General features: G+C 35.8%; 1 protein-coding gene across 1 annotated transcript in view; it reads right to left on the bottom strand.

The window, feature by feature from the left end:
- SUCLG2 (succinate-CoA ligase GDP-forming subunit beta) overlaps positions 1-15,949 on the bottom strand; it is a 139,616-nt gene that overhangs the window by 61,751 nt on the left and 61,916 nt on the right. The window contains exons 4-8 of the mRNA XM_050904864.1: positions 12,629-12,728; positions 12,410-12,500; positions 6,032-6,184; positions 4,956-5,045; positions 2,439-2,535 (exon numbers count right to left, since the gene is read on the bottom strand). Coding sequence (XP_050760821.1) covers positions 2,439-2,535; positions 4,956-5,045; positions 6,032-6,184; positions 12,410-12,500; positions 12,629-12,728 — 531 coding nt within the window. The remainder of the gene's footprint in view (positions 1-2,438; positions 2,536-4,955; positions 5,046-6,031; positions 6,185-12,409; positions 12,501-12,628; positions 12,729-15,949) is intronic.

Raw genomic sequence — 15,949 nt, 5'->3', positions numbered from 1 at the left:
ACCAATGAATTTGTTTTGAAGTGAACATCATAATCCACAGGAAAGTTCCAGCAGTTTTTGTTGCTCCTATTTTAAAGTTTCCATTCATCGTCAAAAGGTCAAAAGTGCCACATGTTGCACATTGCTAGAACTTGAAAAATCCAGACCATTCCTTTTACAAGGCCCTATTTCATTGTTCTGCTTTAACTTCACTGTGCAACACAAAATGAAAATGTCCTTCTCATCTCCTTCCCAACTGGTTTTAATGAGGCCAATGGATCTATTTAAATGGCAGGGAAAAAACAACAGTCTATTGGGTTCTGAAGGCAAATTTTCCATTTCCATTTAAAATACAGCCTACAATAGAACTACACTGGTCAACAGCAGGGCTTTTTGTTTCTCTCCCCCAGTACCCATTTCACAAATTCCGTAAGAACCACTGGAGCTAGAGTTAGTTGCTAAGAATTTGACTTACATTTATTAAGCTGAGTGAGGTTTACAATGCAGAAACTACTGATTCAATGTGCGTGTTATTATGGTACTTTAAATGAGCTGGAAATCTGAGCACACAGTGCTGCAAAAGATTCTCAAATAAAAAGAGTTAAAACATTTGGTGGAAATCATTCTCATGAGGTAAACTCTATCCAGATAGCTAAAGGATTCTGGTGGCAAGAACTTCCCCAACCAAGAAGGAATTTGAAAAAGGTCTGCTATCAAAGCAGAATTCATACATTTAAGCCATAAATATGTTCTTCTAGCTTAGTTTAACCTGAAAACAGCTCATTACGTAAAAAAAATTGACGACCTTTGATCATTTTTATCATTGTCTCTGAATTATCCTCATATACTTTAATAGACAAGACATTCCTTTTTGTATTTGTTCTTAAAATATTTACAATAGGGCATTTTAGTGTCCCAGAGTCTATTTTATAACAAAGAGCACCATCTTTTAAGATGCGTTAATAAAACAGGGTGGGGCAGGATTTGTTTTACATCTTTCAGAGCTTTGCAGAGTTCATTACCAGCAGAATTTTCCTTTGAAGCTGTGGACACTTCTCTGCCAATTCTTTTGCATTTGTTTTTTCAATAAAAAGGGAAAAACAAGGTTGGACAATTGGAAGAGACTGCATAGTTTCTAGCCACAATTCAGCTTCTGAATTCCTGACCAACTGAGCCAAAAATACGGATTTTTAGTGAGAAGCTGTTTATTTTACAAACTAGCTGTGGGCACATAAAAAGTATTTTAAAAATGCTAATTCTTTCAATTGGTACTGACTCCTATGAGGAACTCGTGTTTTTAACTGACATAGCAGTGATCTTTTTCCAAAAGTTTCCAGAACAGCAATTAAGCAGCCACATTCCCAATGTCTGTTAAAATGGGTAAAAGCTTTCTCTTTCCATTTTCTAATTTCCACTTTAATCTGTGGGCATATCTTATAAAGTTGGTGAAAAGCTGGAATTGTCTTTCTTGACAAACATTGATAAAGAATACTCAAGAAACACCCATCAGCACTTCCCAATGTCAAAGACTTCTCTAGAATCACAAAACGATACTGTAGGTAGGGCTCTACTAGGAAGTCACTAGTGCTTGTGAACCATAGCCTTTGACACTGAAGTCTCAGCTAGCTCCCCTGAGCTCCACAACTTCTCATCTTTATCCATTCAAATCAAAGACAAGAAATACAAAGGGAGGGGGCATGAATACCGTAAAATATTGGTATTAGGAATGAATGCATGGGTAAAAATGATAAACAGCAAGGTGGTAACTATGATCCACCTGGATCAGCCCTACTCTATTTCAATATACCACAAGCATCTTTAGTTCTTCCTCTCTTCGCCTTTGTCCAAGTTAGTTGGACAAAAATGACAAATGGAAGGAAAGGTTTTGCTGGAAAACCAACTACTAGAATGATGTGAAAGCTAACCCAGCTCCTTATTTTTACTCTATACCTTCTTAGCCCTGTATTCATGGTGGAAGCAGATCATTTTTTCTTTTCTTCCCAAAGGACATAGCTAAGTGTCAGTTCCAGCTGGAATTTCTCCTGTGCTCTAGTAGGTTGCAGTCATGCACTTATAATTTTAACCTACCCTTATGTTTACAAACATAAAATAACAAATTTCTTTCCACACAATCTCAGTAATTCTAGCAGCATTCAAAAACAAAAAAACCAAAAAAACCAAGAAAAACCCAACTTCGTACAAAGAGCAGAAGAGCAGAAAATGTTGCTGTTTCTCACCAAGCATAACATGTAGAAGCCGATACTTCCAGTATTTGGATGAAATAACAAAAGGTATTGAAATGTAAAATCTGCCATGGGAATATTTATGAATGTTGCTTAAATTACATTACAAAATGAAATTAATGCAAAGCTGCTGCTACAGCCTTCAATGCAATTTAATTTATAGTTTGCATAAATAAAGAATTATAAGGCATTCATTTGTTTCCTTCAATTTCTTACCTTGCCCTTCTGGAGTTTCACCAAAGGGATTCACTTCAACCTGAGTGGCATCAATTTTCAAGAAAAGATTATACAGCTTCTTAATTTGATCTGCTGCCTAAATTGGATCAAGCGATTTACAATTACCACACAGAAAAATAAAAGTTAATGTTTTCAAGGCAAAGGTAAACCATTATTGATTATTTTTAATGTATTAAATTGCACACTAGCTCTAGATAATTACTGCTTTTATTTCTCTTTTCTTAATCATATTTATATAGTATCTAAAATACCTATAATGTAGCATTATGATACTGCATAACATTTAGTAAATGTGCATTTAAAGACTACATGAACTGGAGATTTTCTACAAAATAAACAGCATGATTACTATGACAAGTTTAATTTGAAAAGTGCTAACAGTTCATAATGACATATTCTCCAGTGTGGTGAGACCTAAGTTGCATCCACGTTAATCAGTCTAAATTCAGAAATCATTGCAGTATGTGCACATTAGTGACTTTAGACAAAAATATACATTTCTCCTTCCTACATCAGTCTGAAATGTTTCTTGAAGAAATTGTCAGAAGCTTGCTTGTTTACTCTTTACAAGATACTCTTGCTTGTTCCTTATTGTTTCTCTCCTTCTATCTCTGTGACTGGTTCTGTGGCTGAAAGTATTGTTACTGACTACTAACTTCCAAGTCTTTTGTTCTTATAACATTCTTCCATTAATAGAACAACTTAAACAACAGCAACATGAACATGCATTTAAAAAAAAAAATCCCTTTGGTTCATTACACACTGACAACCTATTAGCTGAAATAAATTTGCAGATGAAGAAGTGCACTAATAAAGAACCATTCAAATTGTTCCTTCATTACTGATCAGTTAACTGAAGTACACAAACCAAAAATATTTGGGACCTCTCCTAATAAGCAAAGTGAATGAGAATAAAAAACCAGGAGTCAGCTTTCTCCCACAACGTCATTCATAAGAAAGAAAACATTACAACTGGAAAGACTCAACCCCAATAATGCACTACATCAGGAAGAACATGGTGAGGGATGTTCCTATCTCCCTCTTCTCAGTGCTGACACAGCTGCACCTGGAGTGCTGTGTCCAGTTTTGGGACCAACACGTCTAAGACTCTCTGAAGAGTTACAGTTTGGAAGCAGCATACAAATTGCTTATGAAGTCTTCCCTGCTCAAAAGTCATCAGCTGAAGCATTCTCAGTGGTTTTGACCTTAAAAAAATTATCAGTTATAAACCTGCACCCACCAAAGCAGCAGTTTCCTTGGCATGAACACTCCGGTTGACAAACTACCCTAACACCACATGGGTAAGGCTATCAACAGTGACACCAGGGAGGGAGTCCCACCGTGCAACCCCACAGTGATTCTGGGCAACCTGAAAAGCTGTTCTTGCCCTAGTACGCTGCTGTAATTTTAACAGCTCATCAGAATCGCTTATCTTTTATTAAGGGCTGCTCCATCTTTCAGCACCTCTCTGAAGCAGGCAGCTTAATGTCAACGTTTCTCTTTCTCAAGGTCTACAAGCACTGAGCCTCTTTGAGGCAAAGCATAAAACCCCAACCTAGAAATAGTGAATGTATAAGTAAATACTAGGATTTGTCTGAATAAAAACTATTCCCTATGCTTCAGTAAACTCCTTTGAGTTCATAGCACAAGGAAAGAAACACATTCACTGCAGCATTATTTAACTGTATTGTTGAAAAGTCCATATATTGCTGTTAATTATTAAGTACCAGAACTCTTCAAGGGTTGAAAGGTTCTGCATAATCATTCCTCCTCATTAGATATACAGCTAAATCTTAAATCTTCAAATGTGTGTTAATCAACTTAATGATTATGCATTTGTTAATTGCATGGTTGGGATAGAAAATAATTAAAACTGCTGAATTAAAAATAAAGGAGTTCTACAAAAATGAGAGTTTGATACTGTGGAAAAAAAAGGCAAAAATAGCTTAAACAAGCTTTCTCTTCTCTGCAAAATTATTCATAAAGGCAAAATATCTTGCATATTTGTGTACAATATGGAATTCCAATATATATAGAAAAGAGATACTGAAAAGACAACAAGCTGGCAGCCTTTTGGTTTCGAGTTGAAGATCGAAAAGAAAAAAAAGAAAACAAAAAAACCAAACTTCAATTACACAGAGAGATACACTTTTACTTCTCCCCATATTAAGGGCCAAATTTTCCAAAAAAGCTCTATTCATGTAATTCACTGACCTCCAATGGAACTCCAATGAAATCAAAAGAATCCCACATGGTGTAACGGCATGTTGTCATCAATTGCTTCAAAGACCAGGGACTTTCACTTTGGAACAATACGGACCCTATTCAAATTGCTAAAGCCTGATGACAATTATATAGGTGCAATTTAGTACTTAAAATGTCAAATCGGTCCTGATCTAATGGACACTTAGCCTTTCATGTCTATTTGGAAAGCATTTATCGTATAGCTGGGCTAAAAAGTCTTCAGTAAAAACTGAGGGAGTACAGTCAAGTTACCTGCTGTTGCAAAGGTCCTTTGAATCCCAAATTTTTTGCCATCTGCAGTGCCTGATGATCCTTTATGCCTTCAAAAATATCTATTTCCTCCTGTAACAATAACATGCATAAATATAACTAAATATTCAATCTGAATGGAGATTTATAACTTCAAAAGGAAAACACTTAGTATACATTTGCAAATTAGTAATTAAAGCATGGCTGTTTGCCAAAGCTCTCTGAGACTGAGGCTATAGCAGCTGCCTATAGGGTATGTTATAATTACCACACCAACTATGAAACAGTCTTTCCAAAAAATATATAATTCTTCAGGGTGGCATGCTGACAAGACAACGTGACACCAGTTTCCACTTTTAATTACTGTACAGATGGCATTGACGAATATTTAGTCTGTTAATTTTTATGACATCTTCTGGAATATTTTCAAGGCAATGGGTGTCACTGCCCAGTAACACTGTGAAGTTTATGTAATTTTAAAATGCACATTAAATATTTTTACAATTTTTGAATAATTATACTTGATTGTATCAATTATTTTCCCAGATGAATAGCTTATCTACTCGTTAGCATACCACAGTAACATAAAAAAATACTTAAATGTAGTCATCGTTAAGAAAGCAATTACAAGAGTTGTATTTCAGATGCAAAAGTCATCCAGGTACAAAGAAATAATTAACAACTCTGTCAATTAGGAAAAAAAAACCAACGACAGAAACAATAACCATAATGGCACTGACCCACGTGTGAAAAAGCTGTGTACCTTGCTGAAAGTGAAACTCACTTATAAAACATTTCAGATATTAATTTTAACATATCATATAACCGCCAGATTTAAGCTCTTTTTCTAATCAAGCTGAAGACACAAACACTAACAAAATCAGATGTTAAACATGCTTCATTCATCTACTAGATGACAGGTCTGATCCCCTATTTGGTGAAACATAATTTTTATGGTTCTTATTGTCTTCTTTCCATACATGGAAGAAGGAAAAATGGAAGGAAAGAGGGGGGAAAAGAAAATATTCTTTTGGATAACTGACAAGGAAAATTTTTAGTGTAAAATATTATTTTAATACCTTAAAGATAAGTTCTGGGCTAGTAACTGCAACTTCTTCTATGTCAACACCACCCTGTGGACTGCCAACCATAACAGGTCCATTGCACGCTCTGTCCATCAAAATTGCGAAGTATGTTTCCCTGGAAATATTCAGTGCTTCTGCAACCATCACCTAAAAATGAATATAGGGAAGGAAAAAAAAAAAAAAACAAAACACAGCAACAATTCTGACTGGTCCATCTAGCTGGTGAAGCAGAGAACATTGTGGCTCACTTTTTCTGCACTGCCTTAAAATGCAGCAGTTTGATACTTGCTATTCTGAAAAGAAACGTTTGTTTCACTGCTTTTACAAGACATTACAATCCACTGATCTTTTTCCCAAGAAATCCTCTCTCCCTAAATAAGAGACTTCTCTGATGCTGCTGTTCTCACTGGGGCGTGTAACAAGCAATGTAAAGCAGGAACACCTAATTGTTGGGGTTTTTCCAAGAAGAGAATCGGAGCTGCTGCTGTGCCCATAAAGGGGACCTCCATATTACCTTTTTATTCCCAACAAGCGCTTTAACGTACTGCCCCCAGAAAAACTTGATTCACAAGGGACTACAGTTTGCAAATCACGTAGATGTAAGAGAGGGTATGTTGGCTTTCAGATGCATCTCATCAGTAGCGCCGTTCCCCACCAGTAAAGCCTCAGGCTTAAGTTCTCTCCCTCTTTCTGACAGAAGGCCATCCTACACTTATAATCTCAGCACTGAATTCCTGCCCTGCCTAAGTATTTCCTAAGGAAATGGTTTTACAGATAATTCTGCCATCTATCTTTTTATTTTCAGTTTAGAGAGACAAACAGATGTGTGACCTTCAGATACTGGCACAATCTAGAAACATAAAAATTTATTTTTCCAAAGAGCTATTAATTTCTATTTATTACTATAAACTACAGAGCCCTTTCATACCAGTACCTGACAGATACCTCAGCACACAACACAAAAGATGATTCAAATCCTACATGTTTGGAATCTACAAGTACTCTCGTGAAAATTGGGGGGAAATGGCCCATATAAATTCTTTGTTACAATTTGTTCTCTCCTCCCAAAACATGCCAAAGTCAGTCCTTTCCATTTTAGTATTACAATAACAATACCTTCCTCTTCATCTGAACTGGCAATTTTTGCAATAGTTTAACAATAGCTATTGAAGCAATTTCAGAGATTAAGTAGTTTTACACCTGGCAAAGGGCTCACAAAACTACGTTTTGATGCAAGAATACTAAATTCCCCCAAATATTCTTCATCTTAAGAAGAAAAAAATCTGCATATGATCATTACTAATTGTTCCTTATGATCATAACAGGTGCCATAATCTCAGGTGCAAAGACTGTAGTTGTGCTCTGCACTACAGTTTTGCTTTTCAACCTGGAAGTTGAGCAGCTACCTTTGCCATTTAATTAGCACTATAGCTTCTCCTTATGACAATCAACTACATTCTTCCTTAGCAGAGCTACCATTTCCTGTCTTTCAATGGAAGCAGTAGAAATCAGGAAAATCACTTCCCTAAGATTAATATAATTAAGAAGGATTAAGTGGCAATGTCTTTCTAACATGGTCTGTTTATAAAGCAACAGTTTTGAACAATGATTGTAGACAAAGATCATCACTCTGAATGAAAATTAAGGTGAAATTCATTCTGTTAGCAGTTCAAACTCCTTAGATCCGAGAGGCATGTATACACCTGCAGTCTTAAAACTCTGCCTACCCGGCAAGATGTGTTCCATCAAATAAGTATTCCTGGGGTTGTCATAGTTCAAGGACTATAAACAAGAAAGATGCACTATACTTTCACCCATGTCGCTTTTTTGACGTTCTACTCCAGAGTACATAAGAAAGAATGTACGTACCTTCTGCCTGGCTGTACATCTTAACAGAACAGAAAAAAAAGTAAGAGACAAGGAATTAAATAAAGCCCTCTGTGCTCAGAATGGAAGGAAAGATGCTATTTCTTTATGGGTTTTTTGACTTGGAAGAAATCTACTTTAGAGTAATTTTGTTTCCTTCTACTTTTACCTTGCTTTATTCATAGAACAGAGAGTGATGTAAAGGAATAGTTCAAATAAGCAACTGTTCAAAAGCAAACTAAAGAAAACTAGGGTGAAGGAGACAACTAAAAATGTAGAAAACTACCATACTACTTAAAAGCATCTGCCTATTTTAGGCTACTATAAAGGGATGCTAAAAGCCAACTTCAGAAACACAGCTCGGCTATCTGCCAAGATTTGTCAAATTAACAAGCAAAGATATGGAAAGCATCCTTGATTTGCTACTATTAGTCTTTTTACCTGCATGCATGTTTTCACCTTCTTACATATTCTGCATCAATGTATCTGAAAAACGTGAGTCAATTGCTTTAGACATAAGTCAAATAAAACCAACTGGTCCTACTCGATCCTGTCTGAGTTGTTCAGACAGTTTCCACAGTGCTCAGGATCAGGGCCACACTTAGGATGGGAATCCACTCAACGAGTCTTGAGGAATACATTTGCAAGCACAGCAGGTGGAACTTGCATTATTAAATCAGGTATCTTTTCAACTGCTACTTCCGACCCGAGTGATTGTCCTCACTATTGCTAATTAACCATGTCAACATCGTCAAATACTTCTCTGTCTTAATACACAAAACTATTGAGAATCCATCTACTTTGTAGCAGGCAAGCTTACTGTAGAGTAAAAATTGTCAGACTGTGCAACATCTCTCATTTCTCCCAGCAAAAAACAATTACTTTCCTTCACCATTCTCCCTGTCTGATGCAGACCGAAGCCAGGGAAATTGGTGTTCAAGGTCTTTAAATATTATTTGTTAAAGTCTACCTATCATTCACAGGACAAAACTAACGCAAACACATTAATGAACAGTTAGGAGTAGTGAAATTGAACCTATACTGTTGACTCTTCTCATATTTTGTCTGTTTTGCTGATGATAAAGAATGTGAAGCACCATTATCTGTTTACATCAGGTGTATACTTCAAATGTCCTGGGGAAAAAAACAGTTTTCTTTAAAACTTCCTGACAACTTCAAGCTTTCCTTCTTAAAAACAAATCATTACCTAAAAGTTTAAGTCACACATCTAATTTCATGAGGGTAACTGTAACAGCTCTTTTATACTGAATCAAATATTCAAAATGTTAATTCTGTTATTGCTTGGAGATAAAACACAGGTAGTAAATTCTCAGGTTGTTATGATAAGAGAAGACTGTCTTCTCAGATAACCAGGCTCTCCAAATTCCAAGCTGCCATAAGAGGATTTTATGTAAACTCACAAAATAGCTTCCAAGTTACGAGGGAACTACGCAGACTGCTATTTATTTAAGAAACATCAATCTAAAGAAGCACAAACATGCTTTAAATTCTGCAGTAGGTGCACAAGCTGAGAAAAAAAGCTGAAAACTCCATTATTATTCTAATTGTAGAAAAATTGTCATTTATTCCTTCCTTATGCATATATGTAAAAGGTATGCGACTTCCACTCCCTGACTTGACACTAGCTCATTGATTGCCTCACAGAAAGTGACTTAATAACTATTTTCCTTCGGAAAAACGTTTATTACCTAGATTTTTTAAAGCATGAGTTCACTCAAACTTTCCAGAACACCAGAAAATTTAAAAACCACAAAACCTAAAAACATGCCTTTTCTTTTCTTCCTGAACTGCAATTTTCTTTAAGTACATGTACACACACATATTCTTACATACACATACAGAGAAAGCATATGCCTTGAAATAGAACAAAAATGCCAGCTATTAATTCTCAACTTCCCCACTGCTCTTAGCAAGCTCAAAGAGTCTGTCCGGCATTATCTGTGCACTAACTACCCACTGCATTAAATGACACCTTAGACATAGCTAAACTTATACTTTTAATCATTTTACTGTAGTTTGCCCCTTGATTAAAATCTCAGTGTTTGACATTGTAGTCCTGATACTACAAACCTGAATGCCTCAACTCCTTTAATTACTTTGAAGATCCTAGAGTGAGCTAACTTTGGAAAAGATAAATGCTTTTAAAAGACATTAATTTTTCTGGGAAGTGGTCTTTTGATGACCTAGATGCACAATTTTAAACATGCTTTCTTCACTACCTAACAAGTAATGGGGAAATCTTTAGCATACCATTGGCCAAACTGTTATATAATTGATTTAAAACAGGGTGTATGCTCTTATCATAAACTACCAAGAATCAAGATCTCAACACCAAAAATATAAAACATACTATTACCTTGTTACATATGTGTGCGATGAACAAGTGCATTGGCCTAGGGCTTTTAAAAGCCATCTCTATAATCAGAATGGAAGTCTATGACCATAGATGAAAAGCATCACATTGGTTTATCATGCATCAGTATTAAAATACTTGCAAGCTGTGTCCTGAAAAGTTTCCATCTAACTCCACAGCAAAGGAAAAATACACAGTCTATCAAGGCTATATACTTTCCTGTACCACCAAAATACACATCTGAAGTTCAGTAGTGCAAACTTCACCTTAAACTCCACATATGCCCTAGCTGCTTACTCTTGACCATTGCTTATTCATACACGCAACGTGTGGATGGGGAGGAAAGCAATTACAAGTTAAATCTTCTATAGCTATTTTATACATGGTACCAAAGTTATCTGAATATAAATCCTTTGAATAATCCATTTCAAAAAACCCCAACACCCATACCTTTCTTTCATTTCTATCAATTTAAAACAAAATTAGAAGTTTCTTTTTCAGAACTGAATATGTAAATGAATGAACAGACTTGCACTCAGACAAAAGAGTGAAATTTCCTGTATTGGTGTATTCAAAGTAGGTCAACTAGGGCAAAAGAATAAAACCAAAGAATTTATAAAAGAAAGCTGCTTTTACAATACAAATTTTTCAAAGCGGAGTGCCTTAATATGGGAAATGTATATCCTTTTTTATATCCTTAGTATTATCACAATCTCTGACAGACATGCCTTAATGGTAATATTGTTCCTTCTTTTTAATATCTAGTACTTCTTTCTAACAACAACTATGAGGAGTGATGGTAATCTGCTCTCCTTGCTCCCCAAGAGAAGAACCGCCTGAGCATCTGCCTCCAGCCCTCATTAGACAGTATCTTTCCAGACAGGTGTTCCCCTTCCATGCTAATATACCAAGCTGTTCATAATATATTAAAAGTGAACTGCAGTTCTTTTCAGCTCATGCCAAATTCTCTCCTGGCATCAAATACAGTGTGGCTCTTGACCACATACCTGTATGAAGATCCTTGCTCAGTAAAACAAAGCAAGAGATAAAAGTACATGTAGTAGATAGGCAATTGCTAGGATTTCCTGACTTACAGAATTTCACTAAGGTGAAGGAGAATCTTGCTGAAGGCTACCTATGCTTCTCTTATCTAGGCCAATACAAAGCAATACATTTATGCTGAAGTGAATCTTGGCACCTTGCAGTATGCACCGTCATAGGTAAATGAATTACCACATATTAGCTGAACCACTACCATGACCACATTTTACTCTGTATCTGCAACAAGTTAGGAAGAATTTACTTTTAGACACTTTTTTTTTTTTTTAAATTGAGATCATTCTCATGCAAACCTTTCAATACTTCAACGAGGCTTATAAGAAAGATGGGGACAGACTTTTTAATAGGGCCTGGTGTGACAGGACAAGGGGTAATGGTTTTAAACTAAAAGAAGGTAGACTTAGACTAGATACAAGGAAGAAATTTTTTACAATGAAGGTGGTGAAACACTGGAACAGGTTGCCTGGAGAGCTGGTAGATGCCCCATCCCTGGAAACATTCAAGGTCAGGTTGGACGGGGCTCTGAGCAACCTGATCTAGTTGAAGATGTCCCTGCTCATTGCAGGGGGGTTGGACTAGATGACCTTTAAAGGTCTCGTCCAACCCAAACTATTCTATGATTCTATGAAAGTCATCTGTCACTATCTTTAGTAACAGTCGCCCAACGCTGAGGGTGAATGAAATACGGACGATATTATTACTACAGGTAATCCTGTATATATTACTTTTCTAAGCAGAACATCAATAAGCATGTACAGTTAATGCTATATACAGTTATGCTAGCATTTAGTATGTATTTGATGAAGGATGAACATATGACAAAGGATTCCCTTCAACACAGGTAGCAGAAATGAATTTATTTTTCCACCACTAGGTATGCTGAAATTGATAGACAAAATACATACACACACAAAGAAAGAAAAAGTAACTTCTTTTCCTTTCATCAACCAGATGCAATCAATCAGGCATTGGAGAAGCAATGAAAAAAATAAATCTATGTCATACACCCCAGCATATTAATGCAAAATTTCAGCTGAACACAGTTCTCAACTTTCAAGAGGCAAAAATCTTACCTTTTTAACTGTCACACCATCCTTTGGAGTTTGCTTTGTTGACAGATTGTACCCAATCATCTGTTTAGCAAGCTGTTCAACAATCTTAGGGCTACAAACGAAGGAAAAAGGTTAGTTTATTGAAAGATATTAAAAGAAACAGTCACATAGCTATTGTAAACAGCTTAAATATTACAACAGAAGCAATTTAGTTATGTTTTTTCAATTTTAAAGACTTACTCTTTAGTTAGATGAACTCCTCCTTTCAATCCACTATTGAAAATACCTTTTCCTCTCCCTCCAGCCAGAATCTGTGCCTTCAGAACAATTTCCTTTGCCTCTGTAAAAGAAAAACACTTTGCTATTCTATCATGTGTCATTTATCGAGCTTGTTAGTGTAAGTTTAAAAAGCATTTCCAGGTTAGACTCTTTAAAAACAACGAGAAGTTTTTCATAACTAGTGAGCAATAAAACAAGAGTCAATTCAGCATTTTTATAAAGCAACCTTGCAAAAAAGAATTGTTCAAGGAAGTTAAGGGATAAATATACACTACTCATTAGCTGGATAAATATGTCATTTTTTAGATCAAAACCATGCTATTAACGCTACATGGCCTGCACAACAAACCATATAACCAGCATGCAGTTTGACGGCTTACACTCCAGCACGGTTTTTAAAACATGTATCAGATCATATTTTGTCTTGAATGCATAACAAACAAATGCTCATCAAGGAAAATAAATTCCATTCTCTGCTCTGAACACATGTAAGCAAACCTATGGATGTGGCCCTAAAAGAAGAAATCCCTGTCTCCAAAGGGCAGGTAAGTGTAGAGTGAGGGCAGTAGCTGTGAAAACACGTTCATCTGTTTGTGAGGCATCACTTGAATCTTTGGCAATGTGAGTGTAACAGTATCTTAGTAACAAGAAAGTGCAGCAAGACACAGTGACAAAAGCAATCGCACCAAGACCTGCGTTCTAAACAGAAGCAATCCTGACATCCTTACAGAGTAAAACGGGGGGAAAGGGAAAAGAAAAAAAAAACACCAGACAAAAACATCACTCGTGATCTCTGCAGCTCCATGGACCATAGCAGCTTCTTGAACCATAAAGACCTGCCAGGTGCCTGTAAGATGTTTATCAATACTGAGTACTGTCACTTCGCACATTTATCATAATACTGCCAGGTATTTTGCAAAGTCTGAAATCTTAATATTAACATATCATTAAGCGTGCCTAGAAAAGGCTAACATCGTTACCCTTTTCTGAAGTCTGTGGAAATCTCTGATTTCAGTGATGTCTGGATTAGGTCACACCTCGAATCACAATATTCTATGCAAGTATGAAAGAAAACATGAGAATTTGTTGTTAAATTGACAAATTTACTGTTGAAGTGGCACAGAGAATATGAATACTTTCATTCAAACAAACACAGGCTTTCTAGGCTTGTATTACATAAAAACATTTTACAGATTATTAAATATGAGTTTGGAGGTATGGCAATTTTTCATGCAGACCAGCTCTGACACAGCGTCATTTCAAAGTTCCAGTATAATAAATTCCAGCAACTAAAAAAGTTGGATCTTAGGACAGAATAAATATTATGAAATAAATATTCTATTTCCTGTATTAAGACAGAAATGCATTTTTAACACAGCTATTGGCGGTACTGTACTAAGAGATGCCTGATTTCCAAGCTTCCCAAGGCAAAATCCCTCCACATGTTTATCCATTCAGTAACATTTGACATATATCATTCTGAACCTTAAAAGCACTCTCCTTGAAAATACTTCATGCATTCCAATATATTCATGTTCTGGGCTCCCTATTATTCATGCCACTGCAAGGCAGATAACAAGGAAATTTAAATGCAACAAAAAGTTTTATATCAAGTGATTCCTAAGCACACAAATTATTAAGATGAATTAAAACTATAAATCACTTTCCAACCTGCAGAGGCAAACTCTAAAATCACAATAGCTACTGTGATAAAGAATCTAATATACTATTGTTAATAGATGCTGCAAGCATTTAATTAGATCAGTTTTAGGTGCCAACCATCCCAACAATGTGAGTTTTGATTGTCAGCGATCCGTGATATCAATTACGTGAGTGATCATTACCCTCATTCCTAACCAGCACGCTACACGAGTGCTGATTATCTTCACTTGGCTACAACAAATGAAGTTAGAGAAAGGAATTAATGTGTACATTTTTATAATCCACTAGAGGACTATCAAGGCAATACAATAACTTCAGAAAAACAACTATCAAAAACATAAACACACACACTAGAAAGTAAGCATAACCATGTAAAGATTAGACCTGAAGAATTAATCAATACAGCAGCTCAGCAGAGCACAGTACAGCAGGTTCTTCTTGCCCTGGGGGAAACCACCAGGAAGCAACTTAATTCAATAGTTATTTGCCCAAGCTCTGTAAAATGAAGTAAACCAGCCAGATCTTATTTTACAGTAACTAGGCTTGATCATTCCGTACTTACCAAGTTGATTCACTACTTAATGTCACCGTTTTATTTAAAGACCCGATTTCTAGAAATGCTCACACAAAGTTTTTGCTATCTCCTGCCTGAATTCCAAAATTATGTTATGAAAGACTACCCCAAAAGAAAAACGTGGTTTTAGCTGGACTATATGAAGTAATTCACCTTCACTTCTAGGCTCTCATAAAAATACATTAAAAAAAAAAATCTAAAAAATGGTATGCAAAGTCAGTATTAAACCCACTAAAACCAAAAAGCTATAATTAATTTCAATTAGCACCCTTCCAAACTGCTGTAGCAACACTGGAAAAATGTTTAAGCAGGGCTGTGTAGTTATAAATACTGGATTTGAAAAGAACCTAGCACAATCAACATGTCTTTACACCACCATAAAGTATAGTGCAACGTTTTCAACAGCACTGCATTTGGTAATTAAGACTTCAATGAACTTCTGCTTATGTCCACTGACTGACAAGCCTTTGTCTAAATTTAAAAAAAAAAAAAACAACCAAAAAAACCCCCACCAACAAATCCAAATAACAAAACAAACTGCTTCTTAAGTGTGCATAGATTTTTTTTTTGTCACAGATTTAAAATTTTCTTTATCATTGAAAACAATACAAAAAAGACTGCTTTTAAGTGTCACTAATTTAGCAGCAAATAGCCGCAAACTGCTCCATGCATATTAATGATGCATTTCTGGTAACAGCATGTGTTCTTAACTAATTATAACTTGAATACATTAATATCTCAGACTTAACAGTTTGTTCACTGGATCTTATATTTGTCTTTTTTACAGTAATCTACAGAAAAAAGAGAGACATGAACATTTCCAGAGAGTCCTTTAAAAAAAATGGAGCAAAATATAGCTTGTCCCTAAGTCAGATGCCAATAAATAAGCAAGACCTTTACTCCTCAAAAAAGTCCTCAGAGTTCAAAATTTCACAACTGTAGTTGGGTCTAACCACATTTCTAGAAAAATTAAATCTAACCACACAGGAAAAAAGCCTTAAGTACTTTTCGTTTAAATAAATTCAGATGTTTCAGCAGGACAGAAT

The sequence above is a fragment of the Gymnogyps californianus genome, chromosome 13 (assembly GCF_018139145.2).
Source record: "Gymnogyps californianus isolate 813 chromosome 13, ASM1813914v2, whole genome shotgun sequence".
Lineage (NCBI taxonomy): Eukaryota > Metazoa > Chordata > Aves > Accipitriformes > Cathartidae > Gymnogyps > Gymnogyps californianus.
Note: the sequence above shows the minus strand (reverse complement) of the source record. Positions and strands in the feature narration are given on the sequence as shown.